At 35.8% G+C, this 17,968-nt stretch overlaps 2 protein-coding genes across 3 annotated transcripts; one reads left to right on the top strand and one right to left on the bottom strand.

The window, feature by feature from the left end:
• Positions 1-376: 376 nt before the first annotated feature.
• LOC116419715 (olfactory receptor 4X2-like) lies at positions 377-3,608 on the bottom strand. 2 transcript variants are annotated; one of them, XM_031941317.1, is made up of 2 exons: positions 3,595-3,608; positions 377-1,292 (listed from the first exon to the last, which is right to left on the bottom strand). In XM_031941317.1, exons 1-2 carry the CDS (start codon positions 3,606-3,608, stop codon positions 377-379), a joined length of 930 nt encoding a protein of 309 aa, XP_031797177.1. The 2 variants fall into 2 exon arrangements, with proteins under 2 accessions (XP_031797177.1, XP_031797176.1); XM_031941316.1 differs by lacking the exon at positions 3,595-3,608 and having other exon boundaries at positions 377-1,306.
• A 12,988-nt stretch (positions 3,609-16,596) lies between these two features.
• Positions 16,597-17,554, top strand: LOC100919718 (olfactory receptor 4X2-like). The gene has a single exon (XM_003774444.2). It carries the CDS (start codon positions 16,625-16,627, stop codon positions 17,552-17,554), a length of 930 nt encoding a protein of 309 aa, XP_003774492.1. The 5' UTR covers positions 16,597-16,624.
• Positions 17,555-17,968: the final 414 nt, after the last annotated feature.

The following is a 17,968-nucleotide window of genomic DNA, read 5'->3' as shown; positions in this document are numbered from 1 at the left end:
ATATGGGATTTCAAGCTTCATCTCTGATACATACTGACTTTGTGACTCAAAGAAAATCAATTAAATTTTCAAATACACTGTTGGAGGAGGCGTTCATATCAATCATGCTTTTCATTGAAGGAAGCACTGGTCCAGGCCAAAATACAAACAATAAAAATAACAACAGAAACAATTCTAACCAAAAATGAAATGCTGAGGAAGAAACTGTGATGGAAACATTAAAGAAGAAGAAGGTTCTTTGTAGTAAGAGCCGATAATTTATTTAAAGCATTTCTAGAATATTACTGTTAGAAACATTTATTGAGTAGCCTGGACACCCATTTCTTCCCATTGTAATTCAGGATAAGGTAATTCCATGAGGCCTGCATCACCTCCTTCATTTCTCATTTTGCTTCAATGTCCTGACCCACAGTTTCCTCATGGCATTCTTCACTTCAGCGTTTCTTAAGGAGTAGATAACTGGGTTCAAGAGTGGAGTGATCACTGTGTAGAATACGGCCACCATTTTGTCAACAGAAAATGTGGTGGAGGGTCGCATATAGATGAAGATGCAGGGTCCAAAGAGTAAGACAACCACAGTAATGTGTGAGGCACAGGTGGAGAGAGCCTTTTGGCGTCCCTCCTTGCTGTGCCCTCTCAGGTGTACCAAGATGACAGCATAAGAGGTAAGGAGAACCCCAAAACTAATCAGTGAAAGGCTCCCACCATTAACCACAATGAGCTGGCCTATGAAGTAAGTGTCAGTGCAGGCAAGTTCCAGCAGAGGGAGGAGGTCACAGAAATAGTGGTTAATCACATTGGGGCCACAGAAGGGTAAACGGAACATGAGGAGAATTTGGGCAATTGAGTGGAGGAAACCACCCATCCAGGACACTCCCAACAAGAGCCTACACATCTGCTGGCTCATGATTGTCATATAGTGTAGAGGTTTACATATGGCCACGCACCTGTCATAGGCCATCACTGTGAGTAGGAAGATTTCAATACCACCAAAGAAATGGATAAAGAATAGCTGTGTGATACAGCCCTCTAGGGAGATGGTTTTCTTTTTAACAAGTAAATCCACAATGAGTTTGGGAGACGTAGTGGAAGAATAACAGATCTCCACAAAGGAGAGATGACTGAGGAAGAAATACATAGGAGAGCCAAGGCTTTTGCTGGATTTGATAGTTAATACTATGAGAGAATTCCCCAACACTATAGCTGTATACATGAGCAGAAACACCACAAAGCAAACCCTCTGAACTTCTTGTTTGGAAGAGAGTCCTAGAAAAATGAATTCTGTCACATTGCTGGTTGGCAGCATGATTACTGGTCAAAGGGTCAAGAGTTCTTTGAAATCTATAAATCAATAGCCACAGTCTTAAATCAGAATGGTGGCCAAAGGCAGAACCACCTATTATTCATAGAATGGTCAACAGGGTAACTGCAAGGGCAGATTCATCAGGTCATAATTAAAAACCAAGTTACTGTAAGGAATGTTAATAATATAGGATCGGAGGGAGTACAGTTTTCAGATCTAAAAGCAGTCTTATCATTGAGCTAGGGGTTAGTCAGGAAGATCCAATAGAATGAGAAATGAAGAGGAATCAGCCAGGACTGAAGAACTTGGGAGACTTTTACAATGCACCCCAATTTATGACTTTTAACTCTCTTGTTCCTTTTGCTGGAACTGCTATTCTTCGGTAGCCACAAAGCATGGGGAATTTGCTAGGAGAAAATCCTGTGAAATGATGCAAAAAAAAAGAAATCCAGTCTTTGAAATTAGTTGTGTCATTGTCACAGAAACATAGCATTTGAAAGTCCCCTTAGAGATCATCTCATTTAATCCCTTATTTTATGATCAACAAAACCAAGCTGTAGGGCATTCAATTTAGCAAGTATTCATTAACGATCTGTGTTATACAATACATCACATAGAGCACCAAAGATAAGGAAACAAGAAACAAAAAGTAGTTTTTACTCTCAAGGAACTTTTATTCCTCTGGAAGAATATATACACATACATATATGTCTATGTATACATATGTGTATATATATTTTAATATATATGTAATGTATTAACATATACCATAAAACTTATCAATGAAAAGGAATTTACTTTTCCTTGCCCCTCTACTCTCCTCCCTCCTTGACAATTCAAAAGAAAACTGATTTTTTAAAAAACAAATTTACATGACCACATTGTTCGTGTCCAAAAATATACGTCTTCTTCTGTACTTTGAATCCATCACTTCTCTGGCAGGAAGGAGGTCACATGCTTCATTGTCAGTCTTCTGGAATCTTGGGTTGATATTGTATAGAACAAAGTTTACAAGTCTTTCAAAGTTGTTTTTCACTGTAATGTTGTTATTATATAACTATTAGAACCTTTTATATTATGGGATTTGGGATAAACCATCTCCCCATAGGATTCAATCCAAAGTAATTCTATTACCATGTGTAAAAGAAGGACCTAGGAAGATGTCAATTTTTAATTTTTATTTTCTGGCAAATACTATTTTGTAAAGATAGTTTTCAGCATTCATTTTTAAATAAGATTTTGAGTTTCAATTTTTTTAATCCCTCCCTCTCTTTCCCCTTTTTAAGATAGCAAGCAATCTGATATAGAGAATACATGTGCAGTCATGTAAACTTATTTCTACATTAGTCATGTTGTAAAATAAGAAACAGTACAAAATGAAGAGACGTGAAAAATAAAAACCAACCAAAAAAAAAAAAAAGAAAAAAGTATATTTCATTCAATCTGCATTCAGACTTCATATTTCTTTTTCTGGATGTGGATAGCATTTTTCATCATGAGTCTTTTGGAATTCCCTCAGATCATTGTACTGTTGAGACGAACCAAGTCAGGTACTACTGTTAACTGTGTACAATGTTCTCTCAGTTATGCTCACTTCACTCAGTATCAGTTCATGTAAGTCTTTCTGGATTTTTTCTGAAATATGCTTGCTTATCATTTCTTTTTTTTTTAAAATTTATTTAATAGCCTTTTATTTACAGGTTCTATGTATGAGTAACTTTACAACACTGACAATTGCCAAACCTCTTGTTCCAATTTTTCCCCTCTTACTCCCCACTCCCTCCCCCAGATGGCAGGATGACCAGTAGATGTTAAATATATTAAAATATAAATTAGATACACAATAAGTATACATGACCAAACCATTATTTTGCTGTACAAATAGAATCAGACTCTGAAATATTGTACAATTCTGCTTATCATTTCCTCCCTTCCTCCCTTCCTCCTTTCCTCCCTCTCTTCCCCCTCCTTCCTCCCTTTCTTTTTTCAGCTTTTTCTTTTTCTTTTATTATAAGCATATAATATTAATTGAAAACACTGAATACAAGCTTCACTCTCATGAAGCAATACATTAAGCAATATTCCAAAAATTTTCTTAGGCAAAAAGAAAAACTAGCCACTAAGAGTACAAAAATTACACAGCAATGCAAAGCATAAAAATTTAGACTTTCAAATGATATAGCAAAAAGATCTGTAGTCTCATTTCGATTTACTGTGATTATTTCAGCTCTTTCCTTTGCCACACAATAATTTTAAAGGCTTAGTGACTGCAATATTTATTGTACTCTAACTAATTTTGTCTCATCTGAGAATTTTTTCTTTATGTCCAGTTAAATGTTATTAGGATGCACATTTACACCAATGCTTTACATACATTTTAAACTAAATTCAAACTTTACCCCATTCTTCAAACATAAGCTTTTATATGAAGGAATTAAATGTAATGATAGCACAAACAAAATGTAATTCCCCACAACTTTTTAAAATCATTAATCTTTTCAGAGATGAGAATTCACTAAAACAAACTAAAATTCCAAGCCAATCTGATGTCCAATTGGTTTAGTGTTCTCTCTCTCTCTCTCTCTCTCTCTCTCTCTCTCTCTCTCTCTCTCCTTCATGTTTAATAAGTGATCATCATTTCTTACACTACAATATTATTCCATAACTTGTTCAGCTTTTCCCTAATTAATGGGCATTCCCTCAATATCCAATTCTTTGCTAACACAAAAAGAACTGCCAAAAGTATTTTTATACATGTGAGTGCTTTCCCCTTTTTATAATTCCTTTGGGATACAGACCTAGTAGGGGTATTACTAGATCAAAGGGTATACCCAGTTTAAGTGCCCTTTGGACATAGTTCCAAAGTGCTCTCCAGAATGGTAAGATCATTTTGCAACTCCATCAACAACTGGTTGGAAGTTGTCCCTCTTTCTCAATTTCCTCAAGATCATGGAATTCCAGGGGCAACTAGATGGCACCCTGGATAGAGCATTGGCCCTGAAATCAGGAGGAGCTGAATTCAAATCCAGTCTCAGATACTTAATACTTCCTTAGCTGTCCAAACTCCAAACAGGTGCTTAATTAATGTATGGTGATTAAGTTACTTCCAGAGGTGAATAGAGTTGATCACAGAATACAACTATATGACAACAGATCTTTTTTTTTTTTTTTTTTTTTGAAATCACTCCCCTACCTGATTTCTCTGTATATTTTTAAAGCTCCAGTGAAAAAAGCCTTTTGGGTCCTGAGCTTGTAAAACAGCTAAAAAAGTAAAACATGGCTCAGGTTCAGGGTTGACTTTAAAATCTGGTCACTCAGCTTATTCTGTTTCTTTTAATTAGCAAACCAGAAGGAGCATGATTTATCCCACCTGGCATTCATTTTGACTCCCTGAGCATCTGGAAATCAGAATTATTTTCTTCTTGACAGTCACTGGGAGTTCATAAGAACTGTTTCTGGTCTCAGCTATGCTTAAGAAGTAATAAAGTCTTCCCAACTCAAAGCTAGTAAGCTTTAGAATTAATGAGACATTACAGAACATGAGGAACCTTAGGCCCAGAAAGATCAATCAATTAACATTTATTAAGCATCTACTTTATTCCAGGCACTGTGCTAAGGGTTGGGATACAAAGAAAAACAAAAGTCAGTCTCTGCTTTTGAGGGGTTCATAGTCTAATATCAATTAGATAAGCAAGCCCCGGGGGCAGAAGTTGAAGACAGGACTTGTGAATTTATAACCAATACTTTTCTAGAGCTGCTTCTTGGAATACAGAATTTGAGAATTATAAGGGACTCTAGTGGCCATTTAGTCCAAGCTACACCTGAAGAAGAATCCTTACTAAAAAGTGCCTGACAAGTGTCTGCTCAAAGATCTATTATGAGGGAGAACCTCTTCCCTCTGGCTGCCATGATTGACTACTCTACTTTTGGATCACTCAAGGTAAGTCTTTCCAACTTGGGATCCATCAACTTCTAAAAAAATATTTGGTAACTTTCAATGTAATGGAATTTCACATATTTCATTTTAATAATAATCTTACATATTTTATTTTTTATATATTTATAACCCTGAGAAAGGTTCCAAGGACTTCAATAGGCTACCCAAGAGATCCATGACATATACTCACATTCACCATGAAGACCTCCTTTTCTATTAAAAAGTTTTTCCTGACATGAAACCTTAATTACATCTTTCAGCACAATTGGGCTTCCACCCAATTCAATGGGAGTCCAGAAAATCCAGGGGAAGACATAGAGGAAGAAACAATGAACTTGGGCTTCTCAGGGGACCAGGCACAGGAAGCTCTGAATTCCTGGTCTCCCTCCACATTCTTTACCTTTTCTGAATCACAGGAATCATGGGTGGCGGACGAGTAGCTCCAAACTATCTCATCTCATATTTTAGCTTAAGGAGCTGTCAGGAAACTGGAGAAAAATAGATGAGATATCTCAGAAGTAAATCTCTGAACCTATTATGATTTGTAATATAATATCTGAATAATCCAAGCTGAAAGGGAATATCTAGGTCAACCCTCTCATTGCAGAGATTCAATTTAATTCTGCCACTAAGTACCAGTTGAGTGAAAAGTGCTGTTAGACACTAGGGATACAAAGCAAGGACACAACAGTCACTCCCTTGTGGGAGCTTCCATTTTACTGACAGGAAACTGCCTAGAGAAGTGAAATTCAAAGGTCTTAGAAATAGTAAATTGCAGTCAGGATTCTAACCCAGAACTTCTACCTCAAAATGTAGATGATTTGTCATTAAGCCAAGTAATGGAGGTAATTTTATATATAGAAACAGTTACAGGGCAAGCCTTACAACATCCTTCATATGAAATATGACAATATACAGGAACCAGGGAAACCGTTTTCACTATTAAGATGTCAGGAAGACTTAAACTTACTTTCACAGAGAACCAGGATCTTATGGCTAGCTGTTAAATTATTAATAATCCAAGAATTAGAAAAAAAAAGACTTCAATTAATCTCCTTAGTCATTGTTTCTAGTCAGAGCCATGGAAAGGAGTCAATCCCTGCTCTTTCTTTGAATAGACAAATTTAATCATTTAAAAAAAATCCTTCCTAAGGATGTATGATCTGAGACTTGGTCAAGTACAGTGATTTTCAGAGGAAAAGTCTTTTTAAAAAACAGATGTTTATTTTTTATTATCAGATTTTTTTTCTCCCTCTCACTTCCTACTCAACAATAACAAAAAAGAAAAAAACCCAACACAACCTTATAACAAATAAATATAGATAATTCCATTTCTGAGAAAATAGCTGATACCAGTTAGCAGAAAATCACCCCTCCCTAACCTTCTTTTTATTCACCACATTACCTGAAAGTGACTTATTTGAGAATGGGCTTTCCCTTTCTCTAACTAAGCAGCCTGAGAAGATTGCTATGATGCTTCCAGCCAAACATGGAATAATAGCCCAACAAGAGAAAGTCAGAGCCCACCTCAGTATATGGATTGAGCTAAGAAAATTTCCCTTCTTTTCTGAGATCAAATCTAAGGGGTGAAGTAGAAATAGTTACCCAGCTTTCAGCTCATCTTGTTCTAAAAGCCACCAGTCAATAAGATAATTGGGGAAAAAGCCCAAAGTTTATCTAATGGAAAACTGAATTGGGGAATTGAGGTCCCTGAAGCTTCCCATTGTCTCCTGTCAGGGGACTTTCCCCAGTAGACTAAATTAAACTTGTAGGTTAAGGAAACTTTGTTCTAATTCCCAACTTCTTAAATTGTGCTCGTGACCCCCAAATCTCATAACTGAATCGACAAATTCAATTGACAAATTATGACATTATTACTAAATGTTTTATTTGAATGACTACTTTATATATCCATATTCCTAGGGTCCCATGAAAAATTTTCAGGTAAAAAGGGTTCATGAGTGGAAAAAGTTTAAGAAGCCTTGGTTTAATTGATCAAATAAAAAATTACTGCTTTTCATCACATATTAAATTGATCTGACATTTTAAATGAAATCTTGATATACAGCTTAACTGTAAATCTGGAGAAACTATGATGGTTTGAGAGAAATTGTGAGAACAGAAAAAAAAGACAAAGGGAATTCCTTTCTTTTTTATTGTTTTCTTTATTTTTCTGGTTTTAAATGTACATTTTAAAAAAATGCATATTATTTTATGTATAATGTTGGGAGACAAAAATCAGAAGAAAAGGGAAAAAGTGAACATACCAGGTATTGCATTCATTTTCCATAATTCTCTCTCTGGATGCAAATGGCATTTTCTCTCTACAGTTTATTGGAATTGCCTTGGATCATTGAACCACTGAGAAGAACCAAGTCTTTCAAAGTTGAACACTGCACAATCTTGTTGTCACTGTGTACATTGTATTCCTGGTTCTACTTGTTTTGCTCAGCATCAGTTCATATAAATCTTTCCAGGCCTTTCTAAAATCAGTTTGTCCATCATTTAACTAGGATAATAACATTGCATTATTTTCATATATTATAACATATTCAGCCACTCCCCACTTGATAGGCGTTTACTCACTTTCCAAGAGAATTTATTTCTTGAGACAAATGGGTTTAACTCTTTTTCAGAATTCTTTTTATGTTTCTTTCTTAAGGTAAGGTTTGCAAAGAAACACAAAGAGAATTTTTTAGAGAACCAAATAGTGGTACATGTTTCCAGAACTGAGAAATTCATACTTGTAGAGATAGGTAAAGATACATTATAAATAATTACTTTTACTTTTTGTTTGTTACAGTATTAGCAAATTTTATAGAAAGTAATTTTAATACTTATTTAAGTCTAGGAAGTTAAATTGTGGCTGGAAAATTAAAGCAACTCTGAGGTACCATCTTACACCTCTCTGATTGGCTAATATGACAGAAAAGGAAAATGAGGTTTAGAAGGGATCTGGGAAAGTTAGTACATTAGCACATTGTTAGTGGAGTTGGTGATTCATTTATTTTGGAGAGCAATCTAAAACTTTGTCCAAAAGGCTATAAAACTGTATTATACTTTGATCCATCAATACCACCACCTGGTCTGTATTCCAAAGAGATAATAAAAAAGAGAAAAAGACCCACATTGTACAAAAATATTTGTTGTCATTTGTACTTCATTCTCGAAGAGGACCATGACACCAGGGAGGGGATGCCATAACATGCAAGTGAATTGGATTTGAGTGAGGAAGGGCTAAGCAACGTCACAATCCTCACTTTTCCCCTCCAGTGCCATCTGGGTCCAGTGGCAAGATATAGGTCAAGATGACTAACGATGGTCCCTACAGCTAAGTAGCAATTGAGGCAAAGAATATCCTCTTTCACCTAATAAAAAAAAAATAACCAAATAACTGAATGAATCTGGGAGGGGAAGACTTTCATGGTTTGTAGCCAAAACAAAAATCACTGCTATTTACATTCAATCTGAGTCAATCTGGAATAAAATGACTAAACAGGCTTAGCCTAGGACTCATTAGTAGCCAATTAAAATCAGATTGGTTTAAGCCCTGCACCTGAGAAAGAAATCTAGCTAGCAAACCATAGTAGCTCTTTCATGGTGGCAAAAAATTGGAAATTGAGGGGTGCCCATTAAATGGGGAATGACTGAACCAGTTTTGATATATAAATGTAATGAATTACTAGTGTGTTATAACAAGTGATAAGCAGGCAGATTTCAGAAAAAGCCTGAAAAGGCTTAGATGAACTGATGCAAAGTAAAGGGAGCAGAATCAGGAGAATATTACATGCAGTAATAGCAATGTTGTATGATGATCAAATGTAAATGACTTGGCTATTTTCAGCAAAACAGTGATCTAGGACAAGTCCAAAAGATTTATGTTGAAAAATCTTATTCACCCCAGAGATTGAAGTGATGGTGTCTGAATGCAGATTGAAGAATATTATTTTTTCATTTTTCCTTTTAGTGTATTTCTTATTTAACATGACTAATATGGAAATATATTTTACATGATTGCACATGTATAAGCTATATAAAATTGCTTTCCATCTTAGGAAAGGGGAAAATAAAGGAAGGAGAGAGAAAATTTGGAAATCAAAATTTTTAAAAACAGTATGTTAAAAATTGTTTTTATATGTAATCATTCCCAATTACACACGGGGAAAATGGTATTTTAAAAAAAATAGGAGCTTGACCTTCAATTTCATTGATTTAGGGAACTCTCAGAAGAGAAAACTCTTATCAGTGAAAGGTTGACATCTTCTCTGATGCTTAGAGAGATTAAAAGAAATTGATGTAGCACTTTATTTCATTTTTCTTTTTCTTTTTTAATAGCTTTTTATTTACAGGTTATATGTATGGGTAATTTTACAGCATTGACAATTGCCAAACTTTTTGTTCCAATTTTTCCCCTCCTTCCCCCCCACTCCCTCTCCTAGATGGCAGGATGACCAGTAGATGTTAAATATATTAATGTATAAATTAAATACACAATAAGTATATATGACCAAACTGTTATTTTCCTGTACAAAAAGAGTCAGACTCTGAAATATTGTACAATTAGCTTGTGAAGGAAATCCAAAATGCAGGTGGGCAAAATTATAGGGATTAGGAATTCAATGTAATTGAATTCTTAGTCATCTCCCAGAGTTCTTTCTCTGGGCATAGCTGGTTCAGTTCCTTACTCTCCATTGGAAATGATTTGGTTCATCTCATTGCTGAGGATGGCCAGGTCCATCAAAATTGGTTATCATATAGTATTGTTATTGAAATATATAATGATTCCCTAGCCCTACTCGTTTCACTCAGCATCAGTTTGTGTAAGTCTCTCCAGGCCTTTCTGATTATTTCATTTTTTCAAAGGACATTCACACCCATGATTTTAATGGAATCTGAGTCTTAGAAACCAGTAGCTATCAATATTTTGGTATGATATTCTCTTAATTCCCCCACAATGTAGAATGGATAATTGTATTGGGAAATAGGTTTCCCATTTACTTCTTCCTCATTGTTAGTTTGAACAGAGAATGTTAAGGAAAATCTGTTACTTCATAAACTCATTAATGACAATGTTGCTTCAAGAGAAAATTTTAATATAATTGATGGATTTGAAAATCAAAATGATGTAATTTAGGAAAACTGGAATGGACTTGTATTGATGGAATTCAAGTGATATCAGGAAGAAGTGCAAGACTTTACCAACTAAAATATGACTCTTCTTATAATTTGGTTCTGTAGCATGCTTCAAAAATAATCATTCAAACTGCCAAATGTGAGTTATACACTGTTTGAAAAGTTGTTAAAGAGCAACCAAAGCATTCAATGAAAAGAAAAACTGCAAAACTGGATAATGATATGGATTTAAAGTATTCGTTGGTTTTCTTTTATTAAAGTACTTCAAGAATTATTTGAACTAAAAAAACAGCAGTATTGCCAGCAAGGCAGAAACCACACTACTTTTAAACAAAATGTCTTGTGAAACTTGCATATTGAGTAGATACTTTGAAAAATTTAAAATAAATTTTTGCAAGGTTTTCAAATTTATACTCTAATCCAGAAAGATAACTGTATGTATACATATAAACAAACAAACAAATAAATTAGGACCATTGATGAATTGATAAAATAATATTTTGATGTTATTTCTTGCTCATTTTAAAATACTTGCTTTGAAAATGAAATAGATTAAATAATGAAATAACTGCTCATCAGTCACTTGGTCTGTCTACAGAAACTATTCTCACCTTAAAGACATTTCTAAATGTGACTATCGATTTTCCACTGGCAAATTTCACGTCCTAACATAGTGAATGATACATAGTAGATACTTAATAGATTCTTGTTGATAGATTGAAACATGTTTATTCATTGTTAATCTGCTGGAACTAGAATGGTGAATGGTTCAGAATAGAATGATTTTTTATGATTGCATGTTGAAATCAGAATTTGAACCTGATAATTTTATTATGTTTTGCTATGGATGAATAGAGGGTTCTCTACTTTAAAATGGGGAAGGAAGTGGCTTTCCATTTCCATGCCAGTATGAGATACTGAGATAATGATGAGATACTGATGAGCTTTGTTTTATAGCAATATTTGGAGTGTCATTCTGGATGTAAGGAGGGGAGAGGAGTCTAAATAGCCACAGAGAAAAAGAAGAGTCAAGGACTTGTCTTTTAGGTGTTGTAATTTGCTAGGATTGAATTCCGTTCATCTGTGTAAAGCCTGAACTCTTGTTCTATCACTCTAAGGGACAAGAGACTTGAGGATGATTTGAAATATTAGGTGAGCCAATGACAAAGACTAGACATATTCATAAAGAATGAAAGGATATTGGCCTGGGATGGAGAAAGATTGACCTTGTTCTGGTCGCAAGTTCTGCTATTAACTAACTAGGTGTCCTAAGTACTCATTTTACTTCAATAGATCTTGCTTCCTCATCTTCAGAATCAGTAACTTGGATTAGAGCAGTAATCTGAAAATATTTAAGAATTGGCTCTCTGGAAAAAAATGTATGCAAGGCACATGGTTAATTTAATCTGCATTATTAACATGTCCCCATCATTTTCTAACGTGTAGACAAATCATAAAATAATGCATTAAGCCCTGATGTGGAGTATTTGCTGATTTCTGAAGTGTGTCTGTTCACTTTGGAAAGTTTAATAATCAATTCATCTTAGCCAGTTTAAAACTGACTCCAACAAACTCCTGGACTAAAAGATCTTTAAAATATTTCCCAACAATAACATTTGATGATTCTAGGAGTTTGTCCATTGAAGGTTGTGTTTCTGGATAAATATAGGTTAATATCCATAGAATTTTTAAAATTTATGGGTGGTGTTGGGGAGTGTGTTTGTGTGTGCATACATACACACATACATAGGGATAAAAAGACAAATTAGGTATAGGATAGGCCCTTAGGCCATGGTAGCTTTTTAATCCATTTACCAAGGCCATCTGAGGATGGAGTGGGTACAGCAGGAAAAGGACACGCCTTCATTCTGATTCTAAAGGAGAAATAAACGATTAATGAAATGGTTCCTTTGTAGAAGTCCAGGATTTCTGATTAGACTAATTAATCTGTAGATTTATCTCAGTCTTCTGGGGAAAGGCCCTTGATAGGGAATGCTCAAAAGCCTCAGGGACCACAATTCCCTGATTTCAGTTTTTTATCTCCTAAACTTAAGGCTTCTTCAGAGTAGAAATAATTGCTTCTGATCCTTCTAAAGGTGGGTAGCTTTTAGAGCAGAAAGGGCTAAGGCAAGAGTGACTCTGTAGCTCTGATCTCAATGAAGAGAATGGTGGTGAATTGGTTTGGCTAAATCCATAACCTGAGGTGGGTACAATCCTAGCAGTTCTTATTTATTTGGCACCCCCAGAGTGCTCCAGCAAACTTCTTGCCACTACCTAAGAGGGAAAGTACTTTTTCAGCCGAGCTCCTCTTAGAGAATGTGCTCAATAAAGAGAAGGCTGAAGAGATACTTTTTAGCCATTTGATGTCCCAAAGATTTTTCATTCTAGAAATCAATTAATTTGGCTACATATTCTTCTGTCAAACATCCCTGGGAAGAATAAAAAAGATCAGGATGGCCACATTCATTTGATTTAGGAAATGAAGGAGGTAACTTTATTGCCATGACTGACTAGGGACAGTGATCGAGATGTTTTTTAAAGTTTTTTTTTTTTTAAATAAATCTTTGGTTTATTGCTGAACTAACACAGCAATAAGGTCTTAATTGTTTTAGAAATGACCATTTTTTTCCTTCCTGGGATCTCAATAAAAATGTTCTGTTGATCACCATTTATTGCTTTTCTTCTTTAAAAGGCTTATTTAGGGATGTTTTCTACAAAGAGAAAGACTAGCTACATTATATGTAACATGGTAGAAATAACTGTCCATTTAGAGCTAGATGACGTGATTTAGAATCCTGATTTTGCTATTCATAATTAGTGTGATGTTGAGTGCAGAATAATTTTCTGCACAGTTTCTCCCTTAGTAGAATTTGGGAGAGGGAATATTTTGTTTTGTCTTAATATATCAAGAGTCTAGCAAAATGTAACTTTATGCAGAGCAAGTTACTATTATATGTTTAATAAGTGAAACTTAGGAGGCTAGGACTAGATAATTTCTAAGATTTTTTTTTGAAAGGAAAATTCTTCATTTGGGCTTTCACCCTGAAAAATGAGGCAAAACTCAGGACAAAGACAATTGAAGGGATTTCATTATAAGTATGTCAAGGTAGCAAAATGATGCTGAGCTGATCACTGGCTTCAAAGTGGGGACCTGACAGCTGTAAGGTCAAGGACCCTAGGTCCTCAGCAAAAGTGTTTGAGATCTTGCTTCTCAGTTCCTCTGCAAGGTGGCAAGAATATAACAATTATCAGACAGGGATATGTGACAAAGAGAAGGTGATACACAAAATTCAGACTTGGTGTCTCCTTCCTCACCAGAACTTCCCCCAACAGTAGTTGATCAGCAGGACTGGGGACAATGGGCTAAGTCAACATAACTTATGACCATGCCTTCCAGCTCTGATTATTAATCCAGTTATACACATTAACAGACTTATGGCCTCATGGCTTAAAGCAAGATCTCATAAATTTATCTAAGTTTTCTGACAGTTTCCTGAGCTTTTGTTGAATGTGATAGGAGGTCAAGTGGAATGGTTATGTTCCAAGAGAGATGGAACAAGACTTGGATCAAGGGGCAGTATGAGTTGAGAGCAGCAGTCTACACTGAGCCTAGTTCTCTGAAAGGACATTTCTCATTTGGTCTTTTACTTCCTTTTGTTTTCCAGTCCAACTTTGGATGGTCTTCATCAGGCTGGTATTAGTATAACACTACTTATGCTCAGAGATCCACTTCCACTAATTAGCACACATTTATTAAGAATATATTATAAGTCCTTATATTGTACTAGATGTTTGGGAAATGGGGACAAAAGTCAGTCATTGCCTTTGAGAAGCTTATATTCCTTTTGGAAGATAATGCACACACACATATATACACGCACATATACACATGTAGAGAGAAAATGGAAAAAATAGATACAACATAACTTGGGAACAGGGTCAGGCATAAGCAGCTGAGAGGAAGATGAGCAAAAATTTCATGGAGAAGATGGTGCTTGAATTGAGACTGTAATAGTTGAATGTGAGGAGGGATTGCCTTGCAGGTTCCCTGGACAATGGCAGAGATAGAAGATAGTTTGCTGTATGTGAAAAGGAATAAGACAGCTAATTTGGTTTATCTAGAGAGTGTGAAAAGAGAAGAATAAAAGAGGTGATTAAGGATTGCTCTTGGGAATCCCACTTGTGTGTGACCTTGATCAAATCATTTAATCCCTTTTGCTTGGTTTCCTGAGTTATAAAATGGAAGGGTTGATCTATGTAGCATCTAAAGTCCTTTTAGAGTCATGTTAAAAACTTTCTTAACAAAGTAGAATGAGTTGCTTTGAGATCAATGGATGGGGTCCCCCCTCTTTGTAGGTCTTCAAGCATAGACTCAATGATTACTCTGATGTCTTATCGCAGATGTTCTTTTGTAGGTCTGAGTTGGATTACATGATGGCTGAGGTTCCTTGCAGCTCACAGCTTCTCTGATTAACTGGAGTTGTGTGGTACAGTGGCAGAGTCCTGGATTTGAAGTCAAAGGTTCTGTGTTTGATTTTGCCTCTGTAATTTTCTAACTTGTGTGACTGACCTTTGAGTGAGAAACTTTACTCTGGGTCTTGACTTCTTTATGTATAATAAAAGACATTGGTATAAATGATCTCTATCATATATTTTTTTTAAGCTCTGAACCCTGTCATGGGAAATGGGAAAGTTTTTGTTCTCTCCTATGCATGAGACACCAGAGACATTCCTCAGGATTGTCTGATAATTGGGGTTCGAAAAGAAAAGTAGAACTTTAATCATGAATTCAGAAATTCACAGAATTCAAGAGTCAAAAGAGAGCTTAACATCTTTCTAATACAACCTATATGCAAAAGGAATCTCCATTATTCCATCCCATCAAGTGATCAGCCATCCTTTTTAAAGAGCTCCAAAGGGCAGTGGGTCTACCACTTTATTCCACCTTGGACAGCTCCACTTAATGGAACCTTAACAGGAGCCTTTCCCTAACATTAAGGGTAATCTGCAGCTTTATGGTTTTTTATTCATCGCTCCTGATTCTGCCTTTTTCAATAAAACCTCAAAGTCCAATTTCTTCTTCCCATGATAAACCTTTAGATATTTGAAATCAGCTTCCATATATTCACTGAACCTTTTTTTTCTCCATTTCCAGTTTTTTCGACGTATCCTCATGTAACAAACATTTAAAGTTCTTTAAAATTCTGGGTGTCCTTCTCTGGACGCTTTCTAGCTTTTCAATTTCCTTCTTAAAATTCCGAGTATAATTATTATTACTACCAGATCTTTTATTTCATTTTTGCAGAAATACTTCCACTGAGAATCTTCTTCCATCAAAACAGATTAGTATCATTTCTGCAAACCATAGTTCCAAAGAGTGATATGGGACAATGAGAAGTTAAATAATCTGCCCATGGTCCCATGTCAGGTATTTGGAGAGGAGTGATAATAATAATACCATTATAGAGAGCAAAGAAATATCACACAGTGGACAGAACAGTGAATTTAAGTTCAAGGCAGCTGCTTTTCAATCTAAATTGAGACTCAGTTGCCACTTCAATAAACTGGGGGTCATGGTGGGGCAAAATGGGACAAATTTCTGTGACCTACTTTGACTGTTAAGAGAATTCTATAGCTGTGTAACATTGGACATCTCCCTTCATTTCCCTGACCTCTAGCTTCTCTGCAAAATAGATTGTTTGAATAAGATAATCTCTAAAGTCTTTTTTAGTTCTAAATCCCAATTCTGCATCTATTCTGTAACAATATCTACTGTTTTCACTGAAAGGATATATTGCTTTGTATCATTGTAGATGACCTTTCACCAAAAGAACTGACCAGATCCTTGGTTGCCTAAGACCAGGAGCTCCATTTGAAAGATCGGAAGAGTAAAATTAAAAAATAAAGAGACTCTGGAGACTTAATGGTCATCATTACTCCTAAGTCATTGCATAACACATCCTCGAAGAACTTATTTTCCAAAGTTTTGTCCTCCATTCTGGAAGACTTACTTCCCAGCTCTTGTCTTGATTTATTAATCTGAAACCTACATAGTCATATCACAGTGTCTCCTTGTTCACTATCTTTTGCCTTCCTTGGCAACTTATTTTCCTGCATTGTTTCTGTGATCTTTGCAAATCGCTTGGACTAGATTTTAGGAATCTACTCTGGTAGTTTATATAGAATAGTTTAGTGCTCAAAAGTCTTCTAAAAACTGTGAGCTCTAGCTTTTCACTTTTGGATCAGAAGTAATGGTACAGACTGGAAATGTGACAGAATTCATTTTTCTAGGACTCTCTCATAATCTAAAGATTCAGAGAGTTTGCTTTATACTATTTTTGTTCTTGTATGCGAGTATTGTGTTGGGGAATTCTCTAATTGTGTTGATTGTCAATTTCAGCAAGAACCTTGATTCCCCCATGTATTTCCTTCTCAGCCACTTCTCTTTTGTGGAGATCTGTTATTCTTCAACTACTTCCCCCAAACTCATTGCAGATTTACTTGCTGAGAGGAAATCCATCTCTCTAGAGGGCTGCCTCACCCAAGTGTTCTTTATTCATTTCTTTGGTGGCATCGAGATGTTTGTTCTCATAATAATGGCTTATGATCGATACTTGGCCATCTGTAAGCCTCTACACTACATGTCCATTATGAACCGTTGGATTTGTGGCCTCCTGGTTGGCACGGCCTGGTTGGGAGGCTTTTTACACTCCACTGCCCAAATTCTCCTTATATTCAACTTACCCTTCTGTGACTCTAATGTGATTGACCATTATTTCTGTGATGTTCTCCCTCTGTTGGAACTGGCCTGCACGGACACCTTCTTCATTGGGTTGCGTATTGTGGCTAATGGAGGGAGCCTGACAGTGGTCAGCTTCATAATTCTCCTGAGCTCTTACAGTGTGATTTTGTTCCACCTGAGGGGGCATAGTAAGGAAGGACGCCTAAAGGCCCTCTCCACGTGTGCTTCCCATGTCACTGTAGTCGTCTTGTTCTTTGGACCCTGTGTCTTCATCTATCTGAGGCCCAACACCACTTGCTACATGGACAAAATGGTGGCCATCTTCTACACAGTGATCACTCCCCTCCTCAACCCAGTCATCTATTCCTTGAGGAATGCTGAAGTGAAGAATGCCATGAGAAAGCTGTGGGTCAGGATGGTGAAACAAGGAGAGACATGAAATGGGAGACCCTTGATGTTAATTTGCCTTGAGTAAAATCCAGGGAAGTAGAATTGTAGTAGAATATAGTAGAAGAATATATTTATCAGAAATAGGACTTGAAGAAAAATTCAAAATGGCTTTCTTTGAGCACAGAAGTCATGGAAATATTCTTTTATTGTGCTCATCAAAGTTTTGCTTTGGGTATTGTTTTTTAAAATATATGTTATATGTATCTGATTGTATATGGATATTTTAAGTTGTCATTATATTTTCCATCTTTAATTTCTTGGTGGCAGACTGGTATAATGGACAGAACAATGATTTGATCTGAATCTTGATTAAGCTACTTAGTAGTTGTATGACCTTAGGCAAATGATAATAATGATAACTAGTTTTTAGATAACAATGAAATTGGTTAAGCAATTTTCATGT

The sequence above is a fragment of the Sarcophilus harrisii genome, chromosome 6, assembly GCF_902635505.1.
Source record: "Sarcophilus harrisii chromosome 6, mSarHar1.11, whole genome shotgun sequence".
Taxonomy (NCBI): domain Eukaryota; kingdom Metazoa; phylum Chordata; class Mammalia; order Dasyuromorphia; family Dasyuridae; genus Sarcophilus; species Sarcophilus harrisii.
Note: the sequence above shows the minus strand (reverse complement) of the source record. Positions and strands in the feature narration are given on the sequence as shown.